General features: G+C 36.3%; 2 protein-coding genes and 1 long non-coding RNA gene across 4 annotated transcripts; 1 reads left to right on the top strand and 2 right to left on the bottom strand.

The window, feature by feature from the left end:
- Nucleotides 1-2,247: 2,247 nt before the first annotated feature.
- Nucleotides 2,248-12,553, bottom strand: tmem38a (transmembrane protein 38A). The gene is made up of 6 exons (XM_079597731.1): nucleotides 12,309-12,553; nucleotides 8,871-9,027; nucleotides 8,354-8,538; nucleotides 8,138-8,225; nucleotides 7,796-7,913; nucleotides 2,248-2,920 (listed from the first exon to the last, which is right to left on the bottom strand). The coding sequence occupies exons 1-6, from the start codon at nucleotides 12,430-12,432 to the stop codon at nucleotides 2,711-2,713; spliced, it is 882 nt and encodes a 293-aa protein (XP_079453857.1). The 5' UTR covers nucleotides 12,433-12,553; the 3' UTR covers nucleotides 2,248-2,710.
- A 1,341-nt stretch (nucleotides 12,554-13,894) lies between these two features.
- On the top strand, nucleotides 13,895-15,900 carry smim7 (small integral membrane protein 7; the record flags this gene model as incomplete). Of its 2 annotated transcripts, XM_079597076.1 has the most annotated exons (5): nucleotides 13,895-14,011; nucleotides 14,159-14,200; nucleotides 14,279-14,337; nucleotides 14,664-14,754; nucleotides 14,870-15,900. In XM_079597076.1, exons 1-5 carry the CDS (start codon nucleotides 13,986-13,988, stop codon nucleotides 14,883-14,885), a joined length of 234 nt encoding a protein of 77 aa, XP_079453202.1. In that variant the 5' UTR covers nucleotides 13,895-13,985. The 2 variants fall into 2 exon arrangements, with proteins under 2 accessions (XP_079453202.1, XP_079453203.1); XM_079597077.1 differs by lacking the exon at nucleotides 14,870-15,900 and having other exon boundaries at nucleotides 13,898-14,011; nucleotides 14,664-14,758.
- Nucleotides 15,901-16,321: 421 nt separating this feature from the next.
- On the bottom strand, nucleotides 16,322-18,235 carry LOC306990334. The gene is made up of 7 exons (XR_013795855.1): nucleotides 18,162-18,235; nucleotides 17,715-17,766; nucleotides 17,445-17,518; nucleotides 17,166-17,235; nucleotides 16,884-16,957; nucleotides 16,600-16,670; nucleotides 16,322-16,505 (listed from the first exon to the last, which is right to left on the bottom strand). It is a non-coding gene; the product is annotated as an uncharacterized lncRNA (long non-coding RNA).
- Between the last annotated feature and the right edge of the window lie 3,052 nt (nucleotides 18,236-21,287).

Here is a 21,287-nt window from a genome sequence, read left to right as displayed (position 1 = left end):
ATCTATCTATCTATCTATCTATCTATCTATCTATCTATCTATCTATCTATCTATCTATCTATCTATCTATCTATCTATCTATCTATCTATCTATCTATCTATCTATCTATCTATCTATCTATCTATCTATCTATCTATCAAAACAATAGATGTAGGTTAAAATTCTACAATCAAAACTAATATCCTGCTCAACTGATATGAAATATTAAATAGCCTATTAAAAAAAACAATTATATCTTACCATGTTCTATCTAGGCATACGCCCTAAACGTAAACCCTAAACATTAATTCATCATCAAATTTTGGAAATTCCGTGGCAGTGATATTATGGGTTGCTTCAGCTTTTATAGGCCTACCCCAGGGGTTATTTTATTTTTTTAAGCCTATCAGATTTTTTATTTTATTTTGATGTAGGCTATAGGCTAAATGAAGATCAAACTGAATGAAAACTGAATAGGAAACTTTTTACTATGCCATCATGATTTATTTTTGCTACTTTTCAAATGCATTTGATTAAACGCGACGTTGAATAAAACCAAACCATTTAATTATTTTGTTGAAAATAATTGTATTTTATTTTAAATGGTCCTTTCCACCACCCCAAACAATTATGCTGCAAAGTTTTTTCCGCAAAAGTTTGTGTAATACACTTGTCCATTATTTGAATTATATAGATTTGAAATAGTCAATTAATTAAAGAATTACTCAACAGATTATCGAAGTAGCCTACTTCATTATCCACAGCCACCCTATAATCTAGAAATAGAAAATTAATGAAACCGTTGCTACTTCCATAAAAACCTTGATAGGAACAGAGTAGCTAAATACCTAGGTCTAAAGGCAATGCATCATATTGAAACATCTCTGAGAGCTTAAATGATATTGTGAAAAAAGCTCTATAAATAAACATGATTTGACCTGACACTGACTAATCTCTGCGGTTCTGTGTGCCATCTGCTGGCGAGGAGAGAATTTACTGGGTAAACCATTTAACAGCCTGTCAGATCAGATGTCAGGACAATAGGCCTACTCTGTTAAAGCGATATATGGATCACATTATTTTACAGAGTATGTATGTGAAACACGTAACAACAGCAAGGTCAATGTGACCTTGACTGATGCATAGAGTTGAACAGCAGTAGGCTAGTCTTTAAGAGGACACAATTGTAGATAAACGCCAGACCTCCTTCTGTTTACAGACTTTTTTTCTTCTTAATTACATAACACGAAAGAATTGTAACTTACAATTGTTGCTATGATTCCACCTGTAATCTACCTAATGTGCAGTAAAGACATTCATGAAAATAATTATTTCCAAATGCCCTGAATCAACATGAATGTCATACTGAATATTTTCACAATTGGGGATTTATACAATTCGGCAGTCCTTGAAAACATAATATTTATGTGTTCATTTAATTGATGATTAATAGCCTTGAATCCTCATGGCAATACATTTTTAATTTTATGTATTATATATTTGAGGGCTTTATAAAAAAAATACATTCAGTCAACTTAATTTCTGTTTGAATTGAAAAAATATATAGATTTTGAGTGGACATACCATCTATTTATTTAGAAAAAATAAGAACCCTATAAGAACTATGAGAATAAAAGTCATTATTGCTGGTGCATACACCTTCAAATTTGTGAATGTGATTCATTCATCTGATTATCAAGTCAATGAGTGATAATTTCAGGCATGTTTTTTCCCCCAGTGATTTTCTATACACACTTGGAAATCTATATAAACCTTAGATTATTAACACTTTTTCTATTAATAGTTAATAATAGTCTGTTCACTTTTTCTTAAATAGTTATGTTGTGGTAATGAGTAATGACCAAAAATACTCTCTCATGAAAGTGATGGTTATCTTGATGATCGATAAGTTGACATAATTAACCTAAAATTAAAAAACAGTTTGAGGATATAAAAAAAAAAAAAAAAACTATTCAACTGTACCCATGCATTAAATGTCATAAAAATCATTAAAATAATTTCATCATTAAAATAAACTTGACAAAGTAGTAAAATGATTCATTATGTGTGATGTGTTAAATTCTGAAATTATCATTGATATTATGCTCTTTTTATTTGTCTGCATCCTCAAAAGTGCATTCTCATAAGGCCGTGATTTGACCACTTCGTTCACAGTGTGGATTTGACCAGGATTTGAGTCATGCGAAGCCAAACATTTTCCAAATGCAGCAGCAGAAACAATTGGAAGAATTTGAAACAACTTGTGCTTTTGGCTGAAAAATATTTTATTTTAATTTATTTCTTGAAAATATATTTTTTCAGTGCCGCCAGATGTAAAAAGCAGCAGTGTGCTGTGGAAATGGGGTCAACCAGCGGTGAACTACGAGTCTCATCAAGTTATTTGGACAGACCCTTCATTGAAGCCTGAACTCAAACTCTCATCTCACTGCCTTTCATTCATTCATCTGTTCTTTACATACTGCACAATATCAGATGCATGGGGTAAATGGGGCTTCAATGATGGAAAACATTACGAAAATAAATAAAGACACAGATGTTGGCAAAGAAGGGGAAGCTATATACAGAGTCCCTATGTGGCATGTCTGTCATTTAAAAGCACCATTAAAAGAGAAACTTGCATTGGTTTAACATCAAATTCCCTCCTTTCTCAAGCAAAGCTGGGCAGCTCTGTCATCTCACAGGTTGGGTTGATGATTTTGTGTTGTGACTTTACTCGGCTTTCTTCGACTTCCTCTTGCGGGTTCCTTCACTCAGTTCCTCCTTGGTTTTGGCGGGGGACAGGGGCGCAGCGGCTGGTGCGGGGTGGTGGTGGTCATGGGCATCTTCAATACCAAGGGGGGAGCCGAACAGCAAGTGGCACACCCAGGACTCAATGAGGGCGAACGGGGATCCGTGAGAGTGTCGGGCCGTCATAAACACCTGCATAATTCATAAAACAATAGGAAATGTTCTTGAGTAATGAAATTAAAAATGTTGAGATTTATAAAAATTTCTCAATAAAATGTGCGTGATGCATGCCTGAGCAAAAAGTCAAAGACCTAATGGATGTTGGGGGTGGTTGCCAGGGCATTGCTATTCGGTTGCTAGTGCACAAAGGATACTTCTTTTTTTATGCGTACACTATGTTATGTGTACAGTACATGTTAAAGGACGGTCACTCAGCGGGACTTCAATTTATACGCATGTGAAGACAGAAAATGCAAGCTAATGCGCAATCGGGCCAATTGCAGCTGAGTAATGGTTGCCAGATTTGGCTAGGCTTTGGATGTACGAATTTGGTCCGATTTGCGCTGAGACACGGCACACTTAGCCACATTCGGCCCGATAACGGACCATAAGGGCTGGTCTGATTTTGGGTGAGATATGGCCATACAGACCCGGACCAGTTTAGGTTGAGTGCTGGGGGTCGGTCTCCTTTTACAATGTGGTAAATTGTATGTAGCAGTGACCCTTAAATGTAATATCCTTTCCCTGTCAATGTTATGTTATTTCTTAGTGTATTTATTATTTTAATTTCCTATTAATATTTTTTTCCTTTTTTCCCCCACATTCTTTTTTTTATTAACTAACTAAATAAGTAAATTAATGATTTAATTTATATAACAAAACAAGCTTAAAATGCTCAAGGAAACTTTAACATTATTTCTGCTATACAAGTTTCAAGACATGAGCATAGGCTGCGACATCTATTGATGACACCTGCTGGGCTTTTTGTGCTTCTTATTGTCAGATGACCAGAAGAACTTATTGCTAGTGTGGTGAGTAACCCTTTGATAATCTAACATATAATATAATTTTAATAAACCTTTTCAGCGAAAAGAGGAGGTGTGTTCCGGCGCAAACGTTCCCTGGTGCTATTTTGCAGTTTCAGAAAACAATTCCGCCACTGACCAGGAAAAACCTAGTCTAAAGACAGTGGCACGTTAGTCATATGCTATTTTAAGGGCGCATGCTTGGTCAATATATAACGCGTACACAACGCGCATACACTTTGCTTCTCTCATCTACACAGATGCAGCATTTCCCATTTTTGCAATCCATACATAATTACAAGGAAAAATATTACCACACGAGGGAAATCATTGTGTCCATGAAGATGTGAAAAAATAGGCATAAATTTATTTCCCCAAATTATTCAGGCTAATTGTAGTAATGACGGATCAAACCTGTTTGATCAATAGTGGCAAGACACATCGGTATATAAGGACATCTGACAAAGTGGGTTGTCCATCAAGAACCAGGAAACAACATTTTGAAGACTGCAAAATCACCTTTACCATCATGTAAGTTGCGTGCGCCTGGCAAATCCGCTGTTATAATAGCAATCCGCCTAGGAACAAGCGCGCCTGCTTTTAAAGGGAATGTGAGATGACCCTCTGATTGGTTTATTGCATGTTACGCCCAAACCACACCTATAAATAATGAAGCTACTTCAGACCAACCCACTTTAGATTTGCGTCGGGCACAAGAGTCATTTATCCCGCCGGTATAATAGCAACAGTGCCCGGGATCCGCCCACAAAGTTACTTGTGTTTACGCATTTGATACTTGCATTTCAGATCATTAAAATAGGGCCCATAATATCGAAGTAATGTTTATTTATAATGAAGCTATAACCGTGAGTTGGCTGACAGCGTTAGAGTTTAGCTCCAACCCTAATAAACACACCTGAATCAGCATATCAAAGTCTCCAGGATTACTAACACATTACAGGCGGGTGTTTTGGAGTTGGTTGAAGCAACACTCAGCAGGATGCCAGCTACTAAACTAATTAATGCGAAGTCTTTATTTTCTAATAAATTTATAAATGGTTCTTATTGCTTAGTCTGTAGCCAGATAGAATATGACATGCTTTTTTTCCCACCACATAAGCATTTTACTAATCGACAGTAATGATCACTATTACAATATCAGGAGTGACAATCAACAATAATGAGTTTGTGATGATATTGCAGCTTCACCCTCGAATTAGTTATTTTATTTATTTATTTGGATTATGCATTTTTTGTGTAAATACATGTACATGAACAGCATTAAATAGTCTGTGTAAATAAGCATAAATGCCATGTCAGAAGCAACTTCTGTTCCAACTTTGCAGTGTAAAGATGTTGATGTTGAAAGAAAAAACTGGATCAGTAACAGTCTATAGTATTGCGATTGATCTGTACAGCCAAAATACTATTTTTGGCATTAATTTCCTATTATCACTGTAAAGCTGCTTTGAAACAATCTGACTTGACTTTAATTGATCTTTTTTTTTTATCAGTGTGAAGAAATGCAAGTACTGACAGTGCATCAGATGAGTGTTTGAAAAGGTCATCAAAAGATGGCTGTAGCTCGCTTCGGACAGAGATGGGGGAGAAAAATTAGGTAATTCAACCTAATGTATGTTCCAAAAACATACTTTAGAAGGATGCTGCCCATATTTTAGAAGTTGTACTGAGCAGCACACAAAAATGTTTTTAATTCTGTAAAAGAGTAAGTGCAGGTAAATTTTAAATTTAGCAAACAATAAAGTACCGGCTAAAGAGCCGAAAAAGAGGTGGATGGACCGAATCAAGGAAGACATGAAATACATCGATGCCGCCCCCGAGGATGCCTTGGACCGGAGAAAATGGAGAAAGGCTTGCCGACAAGCGGACCCCGCACCTGCGCGGGACATACGCTAGGAAGAGAGACAGTACCGGCTATGAGTACAATTTTTCGGCTCAGTTTTAGTACCCAGATTCCGGCCAGTACCGAGTAAGTGTTCAATTCTTGTCGGCCTGATTGTGGCCCAATGCTTGCAGTTTTGGCACCCGGACTCGGGCCAGTGTATTTGGGACGAGTCTGGGGCGTCATTCATCCTGCATTTATTCCGAGTCTGGCAAACACAAACACAACCGAGCTGAGTTATTTCTTCCAGCCTGCCAGATATGGGCCATTATCGGGCCGAACCGTTTTGGCCACCTGGGATATATATTTAGAGGACTCAATACTAAGGATTTTTTTCTACTGGGCCAGTGGCCCCACCACCAAAAAGTACTAAAGTAAATAAAATAGGCCTATTATTTATTTATTTTTGGTGTTTTTGACCCATAACCTTAATAAATAAGGTGACATCAAGAACTACTAGCCTTAATTATTTATTTCAAATATTCTTAAAGATAAGTAAACAGTCTGGATAAAATAAGAACAAATACATACAAAAAAACAAACATAAATGAAATAAAAAGTGCTTTTCAAGTTTTTCAAGATGGTTTAATAATAGTGTTCAGGTACATAAATTGTATAAAGTAATCAAATGTAAAATAACATAGTCTATAGTGCATAGTCTGTATAAGTTAAATATCAATTAATCCTTATTAAAGTTACAAAAGCTATTCAGTCAAGAGCAGTGAGCAATTTTTTTCTTTGTCTTTTTGTTTGCAAAACACAGGCAGCAGCAGGAATATTAGGCTGATGTCACTTTAAGACGTAATCCAACATAATGTTTTTCCATTCCACTGCACTACTTTTCCATTGTGTATCACCTAAACACATGCTAGTCGGACGTATTTAACCACTGCGCTTGTGTCTCGTATCTTTTGCAGTGAAACGCAGACGCAGAGCTCAAGTTAAAATAATTTCGACTTTTAAAAAAACGCGTCTCTAGACCTTGTGCTTTTTTTTCATTCCACTGACTTTTCACAGTTAACAGTTTTAATGTTTAACAACGTTTACGCTGGCTCTGGGCCATCGGGCACTCTTTATTGTTGAGCCCTGATATATGCTTTTTTCTTTGTCACTTAAGCTCGAGGGGGTTCTGGTATGTGTTTGTAATGTAATAAATTAAAATCAATATAGAAAAAAAGAAAAAGAGAAAAAACTATTCTTCTCATTTTATGGCAAAGAGCTGCAACAACATTCTTCAAATTGTCTCTTTTTATGTTCCATTTAAAAAATTTTTTAGCATATAGTTTGGAACAACAGACTTCCCATCTATGTGAGAGACTATTTTGCAAAGCAGAGTTCACCTCATATTGAGTATAATATAACAGTATGATATAAAAAACGATAATGAAAGATTAAACTGCTGAACAAGACATCTTCGCCTTGGCAACCTATTGGCATTCGGTGAATAAAGGAATTTAGATTCGTATTCAGAAAGTAGTGTAGCTTAGGATAGTTGTTCAGAGAACTAATAAAGCGTTGCTTTTCTTTATTCCTTTTTTAGAAGATGGATTTCTATGCTAGAATAGCATACCCATATATACTGTCTCTATTTAATCATATTGAATGGGCTGTGCCAAAGTCCCTTTCAAGGAAAGTCTGTTCACTCAGTGGCCAAATTTGCAATGCCTCCGGGCAGCTATTTCAGGAATCCAAGACCAACACCAATCCAAGATATATTTGAATGGGGGAATCCTGAAATCTCAAAAACTGCTTGCTGAACTCCCAATTAAATAGCATATTTTAAATCAGCAGCAAAATCTGACATTAACTGTCCAACAGATGTTGTTCCTTAAGCTCAAATTGCATTAAAAAATATAGTTTTTTCAGGCTAGACCAGCCAATGCGCATGTGCAGTTCCCGGCTTCTATGGGAACCAGAGCTTCTAACGGCACATGCAGTGACGCAATGACTTCACCAATCAGCGATTGGTTCTATCATTTAGAGGGCGGGATGCATTCCGCCATTTTGCATGTTGCAGTTCCTCCCATTCATAAGTAATAGGAGTGCACCGTCTTTGTATATCTATAGTCTTTGGCTGTGCAGGTATTGACAATGTTCTGTCTTATTGACTGAATTTCTCTTAAAGTGGCTGAATATTACCTTGGATGTGGCCATGAAGAGTGTGAAGAGGCAGATGAGCATGCTCTTTGACACAGGGAGCAAGTTAGCCTCCTGAAGTGTGAACAGAATGGCTCCATAAAGACTGGCCTTGGTAGGGCTGAAAAATACAAGAATCACATTCTACACTTTTATATCATTCATTCATTTAAAACATAAAGAGCTCTTTCTCATAATTTCTTGGAATGATGGATTAAAAAGGCAGTCATGTGAACTACCTTTTTGTACTTTATGGTGTTTTCTTAAAACAAAATTTAATTTAAACATCCAAACATTCTCTTTTGTGTACCACCAAAGGTTTTTACTAGTGAACAGACCACTCACAATGACATGTTGAGAACTTCATTGGTCTCTGGCTTCCAGACTCCCCGCAACAGCTGTTCGAAATTGGACATGAGAGCGACCCCTGACCCTGTGAGTATTAACAGAAACAATCAGCAGAGCGGCACAGATCTCCCAAGCAAGAGTTTTTAACAGGTCTTATGGAAGTGTTACATGACCCCCAAAAATAAATCCCTTCTGGAGATATAAGACACTTACCCTTGACATAACCAGTAATGACCATGATCAGCCAGCCATGGTGATACGCATGGTGAGCGTGATGGACTCCAGCAGCGATTTTACGAGACCTGACCACTTCTTTCAAGGCCACTAGCACGAGTTTCACAGGCAGAAACGCCACGCATTTGTAGAACAGGTTAAGAGGGCAGAAGAAAATCAAGTACCTGAAAAGAGAGAAAAAGAGAGAAAAACACATTCTGATAAATAGATACTCACGCAACAACCCTGTTGTTAACAGTTTCTCATGTTAGCAAGAGGATTTCATAAAGGTAGTGAACTAGGTAGTGAATAGAATTGGGCGGTATGATGGTATAAACCTTGCCATGGAAGAAATGTGTTAGGTGGTCAATGTTTTGCTATATATTTTAATATATTCATGCAGCTAAAAGCACAAAAGCACAATTTTCATTTTATATCAAGGTCTGTTTTAAAGATTTTGAAATGATCTTCGAGGTAACAAAGTGGACATGCACTGAACCATTTCAAAGATCCTCACCACACAGCTGAGGCCAGGAGGATGTGACTGTTGTTATGGAAATAGTCGACGGGAGACACACCAAGAATGATGTCTGCTAGTATGTAGCTCCCGAAACAGTAGAGCATTGCACAGAGCCATGAGGCCACCGGGCTTCTACGGGACACTTCCACAGCACCTGATCAACACAGACATATGACAATAACACTTTCACTTTTCAACACTTAACATAGGCTATACTGTACATGTATTTATATATAGTGAGGTCCAAGTCTAAAACTCCTTTGACTTTAATTTAAAAAGTGAAATTCTATTCTTCCACCCCAAAAGAGAAACTTTATAAAAGGGGTATTTATGACTTGTTTGCCAAGTTAATAATATACATAGTCATTCAGTGAAAATATCCCCTTGCAGTGAACTGGATCATGGATCAGTTGAGCCAAAAAAAACGCCATTAACTGGTTCATTAAAATGTTTTACTTCTCTCGTGTACTTGAATATTGATATTGTACTTGTATATGATATTTTCAGGATACTCTGTTCTTAGACTCTCAGACCCTGTTCACTGTTCTGTAATTGCACCGAAAAGTTCACCATACTCCAAAAAAGGTTTTAGAGCAACATGAGGGTGAGTAAATAAAGAGAACAATTTTATTTTGGGGTGAACTTATCACTTAACTCCTTTATACAAAAAGTCAATACATAAGATGGATCAGGTTTTGAATAAACTTGTGAAGTTCATACACAGACACACCAAAGAGTTTCAGAAATCCATGAACATACATCAAAATTCGTAGAAAAAAACGCTTAATTGAAATTGTGTATAGCTAATAACATATATTAAAAATATATTGATTAGAAATAAGAAACAATAGTAGTGGTCTCTGTCAGGGACAGCTGGACCCGTTCGGCTAACCGTTCATCTCAGCTGCTCATCATTTAGTTTGTCACCACTGTGTATTTAAGTTCCTCCTTGTTCACGCTTCAGTTGTCAGTTGTTATTTGTGTTAGTGCACAGTGTTACTCCTGCTGCCTTCTAGTTTAATAAAACATTGTTTATGTTTTATAATCCTATCATTCGTCTTCATCTTCTTCTTCATCTTGTAACAGAACAACTAACCAAAAATGGATGATGCAGCCAAATTCGCTCCGATCGCTTGTGAGAGCCTGGATCTTTCGAGTTTTACTGTAAACTTCTTTCGTTTTGCCATCACCAGCCCCTTCGACGACGAGACCCTGAAGTCTTTGTTCTGGATCTATTAACTATTACCATCCCATACACCTCCCAGATACATCTAGACTAAACTGAAGGGACACCATCATATGTCTGACCCATAGAGAGTGTCTACCGTCGGTCCAGAACACAGCCGGACCCAGAGCCCGTTTCACCACCTGCGAACACGGAGGAATAGTGTGAGCCCCCGTAGACGGAGATCTACCGCCCCCCACGACGCGTCAGCCAGAGCGCGAGGATAAGTGGACAGCGGTGCCCCTTGTTACAGTGTGATTATATATTTAAGTACTGAGTAATAATAATTAACAACAAGTACTTACTAAACTGTTAGGGTAGGATTAGGATTTGGTTGATGGTTAGTTGCATGTAATTATGCATAATTTACTGTTATTACTATGGTGTATACATGTAACATGTAACAAGGACACTGTAAAATAAAGTGTTACCCATTTTTTTTATATAACTCTGATTGTATTCGTCTGAAAGAAGAATTTCATATACACCAAGGATGGCTTGAGGTAATGAGTAAATCATGGGGTAATTTTCATTTTTGAGTGAACTATACCTATATATAGTGAAATATATATACATATATATACTATTATCTGTATATATACTATGGAAGCCAATGGGGTCCATCAACTGTTTACCGTCATTCTACAAAATATCATCTTTTGTGTTAAGCAGAAGAAATAAATGTATACAGGTTTTGAACAACTTGACAAAAATTTCATTTTTGGGTCAAATATCCGTTTAACAGATTTGTACAGTCTTTTACCATTAAAATGACAACAATTGTTTTACAGTGTATACCATCAAAAACAGTGTATACCGTTTTCTGACACCACTAAGACGATCTTGGGGTCCACACCACCCCTCTGAAATCTCCAGGGATGAACACATCTCACAGAACAGGTGTAGCTTGGGTAGTTACACACCCAACAGGCATTTTGAATGAAAAATGATCCTCTCAAATGTGGCCTAAAAATAAACAGAAGCCTAAAGCTTTTTGTTCGTCTCAAACTGCAGGCCTGTTTCACACCATGACATCCAACATGCACAAACAGCTGACAGGATGAGCTTCAGCAACTGGCTAATGTTCGGACAAAGTGGTGGATATATACTGTATGCATATCAAATTCTTCACCGTCTATGGTGCTACATCACACGTTTGTGAATTGTGTGTTTATAATCTATAACTGTGCCCTGGTATCTGAAAATATGATACCATTTTAAGTGATGGCAAGTTGTGCTGATCAACTATTGCTCTGTTTTCATCAGACAGCTCTTTAAATTAAAGCATGGACAAATAAATCTCACGTAAAACTATTAGCCTATTGGTGTATTAATGTGTGAACTGCACTAGTCAAAATGTCACCCCAAAATAAATAACAGTTAAGCGCATTTCCCCCAATTCACATAAAAAATACCTCATTCTCATTAATGCAAACTCAAATCTTATCATAACTGTAATACACAAAAATTGGTGATTTTTATTCTTATTATTGTAATGCCCAAAAAGCTCATTCTTATTAACATTTTTTTTTTTTTACTAATTTTCATTATCATAATAAAATATTATTTAAGCCTACCAAAAATATATAGGCTACTGGAAAAACAGGCTTATATGCTAATGGTATTACTTGTTCAACTTTTCTTTTTCTTTTTTTGGTTTGTTTGTTTTTTAGTCCAGGTAGAGAATACAAAGTCGTAGTAAAACGATCCGCGACATGAATTTGCTTAACAAATTTACTGGGCTTCGTTTTGTCCTCTCCTCTGCTGCTGTCTATTTAGGGCGCTTCTATTTATTGCAGTGAGACTCGCAGTGGAATGCGCACGGACTCTATCGTGTTTCGAGGAGGCTCTTCGAGAGTGGGACAACTCCTCACCATAGAGCAAATAAAGATTGAGACGTAGAAACGTGGATAAATGTTGAATACGGACGAACAGGACTGTTCTGCATTCTATTGCAAAAACAATGTCAGAGTTACAATAAACCCTGAGACAAATTACATAACACTTGTTGAAAATCATAATTAGCCTATGAATCGAGAATGAATTGTTTCATAGCCTATTTAACGCTGTTCATTAATGATTAGCCCATGCCATAGCTATTGATCTAAAGATGTAAATGCCTATATAAAACAAATCGTAATTTTAATTGGACCAAAATAAAGCTCTAGTTCAAGATTCTGTTGTTATCTCTTAACAGCAATTCCACTTACCTGGTTCATATTTGAGGTAGAGTATTGACACGATATAATAAGCGAGATCAAAAACTGGAAACATCGCCATTTTCGAGAAATACTGGGCAATTTCGCCCAGATTAAGTACATCTAGCACATCCATGATGTTCGACCCTACCGCATGAACAGATCTTAAAGAGACTCGCCGTGTGCACGAGTGAAAGGGTTCACTCACATGCAGATGCCTATTAATACACAGCAAGCTCAGGCGCACTATTGAGGTGAAATCAACACACACGGACACTGCCCGCGCGGAGGAGATACTGCCACTTACTGGATGACCGCGACATGCGCGCGCCGAATCGATTATCAATTAAAACATTCCGGTAATATAATAATAATAATAATAAAAAATTTTTTAAAAAAATTTAAAAAAGGATTGTTTCATAATTATGTTCATGGTCATGACCCTGCTGAAAAAAAAAAAAAAAATCAAACCAGCAGTTAGACTATTTTAGTGTATTTGTGTAAGGCAATGCAAGGCAAGTTTATTTATATAGCACATTTCATACACAGTGGTAATTCAAAGTGCTTTACATAGAAGAAATTAAAATAATCAAAAGAAATAAGAATAATTAAAACAGTTTAGAAAATAAAATAAAATACAGTGCAAACAGTCGGACGAACAGTGGCACAGTGCTCATTCAGTAAATGCAAAGCTAAACAGATATGTTTAGGTTGTGTACTGAAGTAAAAAAAAAAAAGTGTACATTTTGTAGTGTAGGCTACACTCAAAAAAAGTGCTCATGCATTCATTGGATGACCATAAATAACTCTTTTTAGATAAATTAAAATAATATACATTTATAAGCAGATGTTTTTTGTTTTGTTTTGTTTTTTAAGAAATGTAAATTATCTAGGTTGTACATGTAACAAGAGTGAATTTACTTGGATCAATGACTGAAATTTAAGTTTGTGGCCTGACCCCGACAATAGACTACTTTTTTTTTTTCTCTCTAAAAACAGATATCATTCTTTAGTCTTTCGAGAGAGCACTTATCTGGGTAAAACCTATTAATTAACTAATTTCTCTGATTTTGTTATTTTTTCCACAGGTTGATTTCAACCAACCACCACCGAGATCACCACCAATAACACTGTCATATATCCATTAACATGCTAAAATTATTCAGGAGTTGCATGATTGAAATGCTGATTTATTAACCATAAAACCTAAATATGTATTAGCACAATTAAAAATTGACTGTAAAAGTAAATAAATAGGCTAATAGATGTTATTATTATTATTATTGGTGTTGTTTTTGGACACCTATATGTCCAAAAACATATTGGTGTTCTATATATATATATATATATATATATATATATATATATATATATATATATATAGAATGTTTGCCTCTAATAGCTTACCATTATGCATGTTACTGTAGGCCAGGCTTAAAATGCAACTCTCAGTTGTATGTATGTAACAGGGTTCCTGTATACCCTCTATCCATCAAGGAGGTTCATGGCCAGGGGGCTGAGCTGAGGTGAGGAGATACATGCAGCTTTTGCATGTCGGAGTGCTCAGGAACAGAATTGTCGTGTTCTATTTCCGCCGTCAGGTGGCGATGATGATCGACCGACTTATACTCTACTTATACAAAAATCAAAGAAGAAGAGGACGAACCGATGCGGATATAATCTGCCAAAATGATCGGAGATCTTTTAATTGTGGGGTAAATTTAACTGGTTTTAATAATGCAAGAAACGATTTTTATTAAATAGAAAAATATTTGCGATGTTCATATGTCTAGTGTATGAATGTCACTGTGTAACAGCTGTTTGTTTTCCTGTCCACGTCACACATCTTCTTACGTTTTCAGCACTCTGCTCATGAACGCTGGCGCTGTGCTCAACTTTAAACTGTAAGTAAAGACAAACAAGTTATCTGACAGTTTTAGTTTCGTGGATTACTTGCTTATCTGTTCGGTGTCTTTGCGCAGAAAGAAGAGGGAAACACAGTCTCAAGGCTTTGGCGATGAATCTGGATCATCCAGTACTGGTAACAGCAAATCTTGAACGTTGTGACGAAGTAGTATTTAATGCTGTTATATTAATTCACTGATGGTAAAATGCTTCCTTTTTGGTCATCATGCAGTGTCAAGTGATTTCCCTTAGTATAAACATCTATCTGTTTATCTATGAAAAATGTCCATCATCACACGGTACTACACAAAGTGCTTAGTGGTCCATGTTGTAAAAAGTATAAAGACTAGAATATTATGATATCAAATATTAGATAAATGCTGCATTTCTGCCTCCAGAATTTTTATTTTTCAAGTTGCCCTGGATCATATTTAACTCTTATCATATATTATTTGTATTTAGGTGACAACATCAGAGAGTTTTTGCTGAGCCTGCGGTACTTTCGCATATTCATAGCCCTTTGGAACATTTTCATCATGTTTTGTATGATCGTGTAAGTATTGACATCCTACTTTCACGCTGTAAAAAAAATCATGTTTATGCAATATTATAAGCTGTTTTGGGGAGAGTTGTTACTATGTAATAGTGTTCTTTGTCATTTTTTTCAGGTTATTTGGATCATAATACATGGCTGTTACAGTGAGGATAACTACAGACACAAAATATATAATTATTGGGCGGATCTCATGTAATGGTCATTTTGTAATGGTGCAGAACGTCTTTAAGTCTTATACATAGTCTCACCAGGCATCTGTATATTTTGTACAAAAGTGTGTATGATTAATATTGCTTTTTGTTAATCAAATGAGGAAAGGGCACATGGTAATTAGTTTTTGTTAAAATAAAAAGTAGTTTAAAACCGCTGCACAGTGCACACTACAGAGACGAGTTAGAACAGCCTTCTCACAGTACCCTTTTACCCAATAAGAGTTAGGTTTAAACTGATGTGCAGTCTAATAATGTAAAATATCTGTATGGGAGATGAAAGCTTTCTGATCATGAATTGAAACAATAAATTACACCTCTTAAAATCTACTGGTTGATTATTATCAATAAACACTTATTTTATTGTCTGCAGTAGAAAATTAAACGCTGCTATGCAAATGTCAGTGTTAAATGCACCGAGGCACCTTGCTTTCAGGTTAGGAATAAATATTGACCTGGAGCATCATACACCACACCATGTTGACTGACCCACTTTAAAAGATTTTTAAAATTCAAATAAAAAAACGTTTTAATTTTGTTCCTATAGTGTGAAGTACGATGATGTGATAGACAGCACAACACACACACACAATACCATTCACAAACAACCATAGACAGTATATAAGAGCAAACAACCAGATTCCAGACTGTGCACACAGGAAATCTCATGGTCAAACGTTATTTTGTAATGCACACGTGCCGTTAGTACCAATACTGAGAATCTTACTAAACTCTTTAAATACCTACCAGGTTTGTACACTTTAGCCTACATAATGTAATTGAATGTTAATCACTTTGATCAATTAGTAAATATATATGCATTGTAATGGCCATGAAACTTCCACATGTGGCATACAGAATTTGTACATTAAAAGAAATTGCAGGAGTTTCGAAGTACTTTTATTTTCAAAGATTAAAATCAGAGATCACACTTGTCAAATAATATCTTTAGTATTTAAGGATTTTTAAAATTTTAGGCATCCAAAAATTCAACACATTTAATAAAGTTTATGAAGGCTATGGTTTAATAAATAATATTTTATATTATTATGTTGGCATACTTCGTATCAAGAAAAGGTCTGGTGGTTTATTAGACAGGCTGCAGTATAAATTTGCATTTAAAGATTGTATTTGATTTTTCAAAACAATGAAATTTCATGTATTGTATTTAAATAAGTCAATCACCGCTCCATAAATATGGATACCTGTTTCCAAGGGTTTTTAAGGACTTAAATTTTTAAGTCAAATTCAAGTACCTTGTACGGCATAGGTCACAAACAAACCATTAAATACACTCAACTACCAGTTATAACATGGCACATCCATAAGAGATTGAGAGAAAGTCTTCCAAAACAAACTTTATAGTTCAAGTTTATTGAGAGTGAAAAAAAAAAGTGTAATTAGGAAGTACAAAATTAAGGCATATTTTTCTCCCTCATCACTGGTAAATGTGGGCTGCTTGGCAGAGAGCCAAAATATACACACTTCTCCATGTAGGTTGGCACTGAAGGGCCATCCATCAGGGTACAAATCTGAGCCCTAGAAGTACAAGAAACCAGAAGACTAAAATTGAAGTCAAGTTTTCCATTATATAAACAAATACTCCGAAACAAATAGATCATGGAAACCATACCTCAACTGCCTCACGTTGCCATCCACAAAAGGTCACTCATGTAAAAGTTCTCTTGAATTACCCAATTTGATCTATTGAAAAGGGACATACAAAATAAAATTAAACAAGAAATGCACCTCTAATTTTGTATGCCAACAAGTCTGGAGGTGCTTCAGATAAATTGGCTTAAAGGTTACAGCAAGTGTCAACACTATCGATCTGCTGGGGAAAAAAGATTAGTCATCATGTGCACCAGGTAAATACCCATCACAGACACAGTGTCCCAAGAACAAGTTCAGCCTTACCTGTTTGAGAGAGTGTAGGACTCATGAAACAAAGCCTGATGAACGGGAGGTTATCCATTAGGTTTTAGCATGGCCTGTGGGAAAGGGAGTAGTAAGGGTTAATTACCTTAACAAAAACTTAAATCTCTAGTTGTTACAACAGTCTGGTTGCTCAGTTAATTTGGCTTATTCTTTTATTTTTTAAGTCAACAGAGTCGATCTGCTGGGGAAAAAAGATTAGTCATCATGTGCACCAGGTAAATGACAAACACTCTTCCCACAACGTGTTCAGCCTTACGTTACCTGTTTGAGAGCATGTAGGACTCGTGAAATGAAGCCAGATGACAGGTTATCCATTTGGTCCTAGCATGATCTGTGGGGAAGGGAGTAGTAAAAGTGAATTGTCTAAATAAACCTTAAATTTATTGTTCTTGCAACTGTCTGGATGCTCAGTTAATTTGGCTTATTCTTTTATTTTTTAAGTCAACAGAGTCGATCTGCTGGGGAAAAAAGATTAGTCATCATGTGCACCAGGTAAATGACAAAAAACAGACAATGTCCCAAGAACAAGTTCAGCCTTACCGGTTTGAGATTGTGTAGGCCTCATGAAACAAAGCCTGATGAACGGGAGGTTATCCATTAGGTTTTAGCATGGTCTGTGGGAAAGGGAGTAGTAAGGGTTAATTACCTTAACAAAAACTTTAATCTCTAGTTGTTACAAAAGTCTGGTTGCTCAGTTAATTTGGCTTATTCTTTTATTTTTTAAGTCAACAGAGTCGATCTGCTGGGGAAAAAAGATTAGTCATCATTGCTACCAGAGGTTTTAAAGAGGAGTCTAGAATCTGAACTCACCAAGATCTGAGTATGCGTTTGAGCAAAGCTCCATTTCCCAACAGCCCACATACTGTAAAATAAAGAAAACAAAGCGAGTCAAATACATTGAAATAACATGGCCTAAAATTAGGCCATTACAAATAATCTGCTACAAACTGAAATAACAGAATAAGGTACGCAGCTACGATGAAACATTAACAGCATGTGTTTGCCCATTTATTTACGTTATATGCGAGTAAACGTTGCAATATTCAATCAAGTTTCCAAACACTAAAAACCTTTCCGCTTCCAACCGAAAAGAGCCACGTGGTCAGAGCCTAACTTTACAAAAACCCTTCATTTAGGTTTTTTTTATCCATACAATTAAAGCACAGTGCGTATTTTTCAACAACTTAATACAAATTAGTTTGAATTTTTATACAGTTTTAAACACTTCTCGCAGATAAATAGAAGTAATCTGCTTACCCTGCACTGCAGAAAGAAGAAGGAACTGGGAAGAACGAGCAGGCGACCACGCTTTTTATAGTCCGTGGCTATGCGCATGCGCACTTGTGCAGTGATAGATTGTTGCGATTACAAAGACAAAAGCGATAAATCCAAAGGATATATTTGTATATAATTTCAACCATTCAGGATGTGATGTCACACGCATAAAAAAACACACAGCTTGGGTCCTTCTTAATTTTTAATTAATAATTATTGTGTTGGTATTTATTTAGAATAAATGCACATGCCTGAATATTGTCACTAGATTGACCATGATCATGAATTGCAATATGCAATAATAGGCTACTCTTGTTTTAAGAGTTTTTTTTTAAAATCCCTTTTTTCATTTAGATGGTTGAAAGTAATTTCCATAAAAATCACACAAGTGTACTGTACCTAAGAACTAAATGAATTTTCCATTTTCCTATTGCAACATAACGTACAATTATTTGGAAGTACCTGAAATATTTCGAAACATAGGCTACTATGAAACAAAAAAATGGCTTTAAAAGGACGATTCATCTCCTTGTTTTACCATATTTTCTCCGGAAGGTGGCAGTATAGGCAAAATTGGAAATTTGCTTTCCTTTAAAAAGTGCCCATTTGTCTTGTGAGGTTACTAAAATCAGTAACTGACTGTACAATATATATTTACATTGTAGAATGTCAGCTTAAAAAAATGCTAAACATAACCACACAATTTCCGCCGGGAAAATTCACCCAAAATGATTTTGATGTCCACGCCCATCTTTATTATTATTAGGCTATTATTTTTATAAACCTATATTTAAATAATATTAATCTTTTTATTATATTTTTTTATTATATTATTCTTATTATTAGGCTATTATTTTTATAAACCTATATTTAAATAATATTAATCTTTGTATTATATTTTTTTATTATATTATTATTAGCCTATTTCGTCATGTTATCATATAGCCTTTCTGGGGTGGGCAGATTGCGGTCACACTTAATTTGAGACGCACAAACTTGCACGCTCACTCGAGGGCAATTAGCGCCTATTTGTGTGATTACATTAGCACGCATTTTGTGTTTTGTATGTCGAGTAGGCTACATACATAGAGCGGCTCCTAGCTCTTTGTTTTGGCACAAAGAAACTAAAGTCGTGAATTACCAGTCGTAGGATTATCTCCCATCAACAACTGACATTAAAAGACCCCTTCCCCCATGTGTCTCTGCTGCAAAACGTGCTAATCGCTGGAGTCATGCTAAAAATAATCAATCATGTAGGCTAAGGAATTTTTTTTTTTTTAAACTGACCAAAATGAAAAGTGTTGGCCTACAATTTACCCTGCCTTCTGTCATCATCTGATGCTTTGTAAAGACATCAGGTCAGGATACACTTGTCTCTTTTCTGTGAAATATGAAATGTTTTTTTTTTTTTTTTTTTTTAGGTTTACTTGATCCATAGCCATATATATATATATATTTTTAAATCATGGTAAAATGTATCAAATATGATTTTGAGGAAAGTTGACCCCCCTCACCCTGTCTCTGTCCCCAGCAATAAAAAACAAAGAACTTTAATCATATCTATCTTAAGACATATTATTGTGAAATAGAGAGTAGCAACTATAGACTACATTTTAAGTAGCCTGCTGACTGTTAAGATCTCATTGATCAGCAATTTCACCTCGTCCTGGCCATGTAAATACCAAATTGTCAATTTTTGCTCAGTTTGTGCCTCTGGCTAAAAGTGTGGATGTACTTATGAATGAGTATAAGCTCCATATTGTCCTATATTATGCTATATGAGTCATAAAAGCATCAACAAACAACACATATGCAAAGGTCTAAAGATTCAATTAAAAAACAAAAAGTCAGATTTTCGGACTATTATTTCACATGTCAGGATTTACAGGGTTAAATCATGCTGAATGAAGCCGATGTCTTGTTATTCTCATGACGAATCCGAATGAGCAATGTAATTATTTCCTGACAGTTTACATTTTAAAAAACACACAGCAGATCCTACCAATTTAAGTACACATTATGATCTCAAAAAGAGGAGAGGCAGCTTCAAAGAGAGACGGATTTGTTTTTTACAGTGAAACAATCATGGATGTCTGCAGCTATTTTTATGGGTTGGCCTGTTTTCTGGGGCCCAGATGAGTATAGGCTAACCTTATAGGGGGCTGCCCTCATCAAAAGGCCCAGGACAACTTTCTGGGTTGTCAACCCCCCAACCATCATCCCTCACCCAAACGAAAGCCCAGGTCTGCAGAGGAAAAGTGTCTGGGAAGGACTAATCGTAGGACAAAGAGAGTTGCTGGTGAGATCACTGGTGCCTTTCAGCATGGGCAGTGCACGTATGAGCTAACCAGGGTGTGGGACTCGTTTGACCTTTTGGCTCAGGCTGGCGGGTGCACGCAGACTGGAAACACAGCAGGAGGGTGGTGCTGGTTGCCAGACCGGTGTCTCCGGGCTGCTCACAGGGAAAAGGGGCCCGAACCACAGCAGGTGGTCAGCAATATGGCAGATCACCGCGCTGAAGCTGTCATTCTGACTTTCTGAATCCCCAACAGGGTCCTGTCATGACTTGCCTGATGTTTGTTCCCTAATCGGACAGAGATTAAGGCAGACGGAATGTAACATCGTACCCTCTGGCAGGCTACAGGTCAAGGATGTGCGTTTTCATTTCACATCAGGTCAGGTGGTAATTGTGTGCTCAGATGGATAAGACTACAATTATTAACCTCGAGAAAATAAATAAAGCTGAATTCTGTTATGGCACTGAGCAAGCGATAGCAAAATTTACAAAAATGCATCACGGTGATAGTTTCCACCAACATACAGCTATGGTTACCACTGTAAAATAATAATGCATTAATAAACAATATTGTAACAATAACTGCACTGGTATTTTGAAGAAATCAATGGTTGCCGAGTTCTCCATATAACTGAATCCCATAACTTGTGATTTTGACACAGTTGTTGGGGTCTACACGGAAAAATTGTTGAAGAGTTGTCAACAGCAAATGAAAGGCCAGCAGTTTGTATCGGTGAGCAATAGTAAATGTACATTTACTTGTAATTGGGACAAATTCTCCACCAAGCTATTGTTAAAGGGGTAGTTCAGCC

This window comes from Phoxinus phoxinus (assembly GCF_949152265.1).
Source record: "Phoxinus phoxinus genome assembly, chromosome: 22".
NCBI lineage: Eukaryota > Metazoa > Chordata > Actinopteri > Cypriniformes > Leuciscidae > Phoxinus > Phoxinus phoxinus.
The sequence above is the reverse complement of the archived record's forward strand: the minus strand, read 5'-3'. Positions and strand labels throughout refer to the sequence as shown.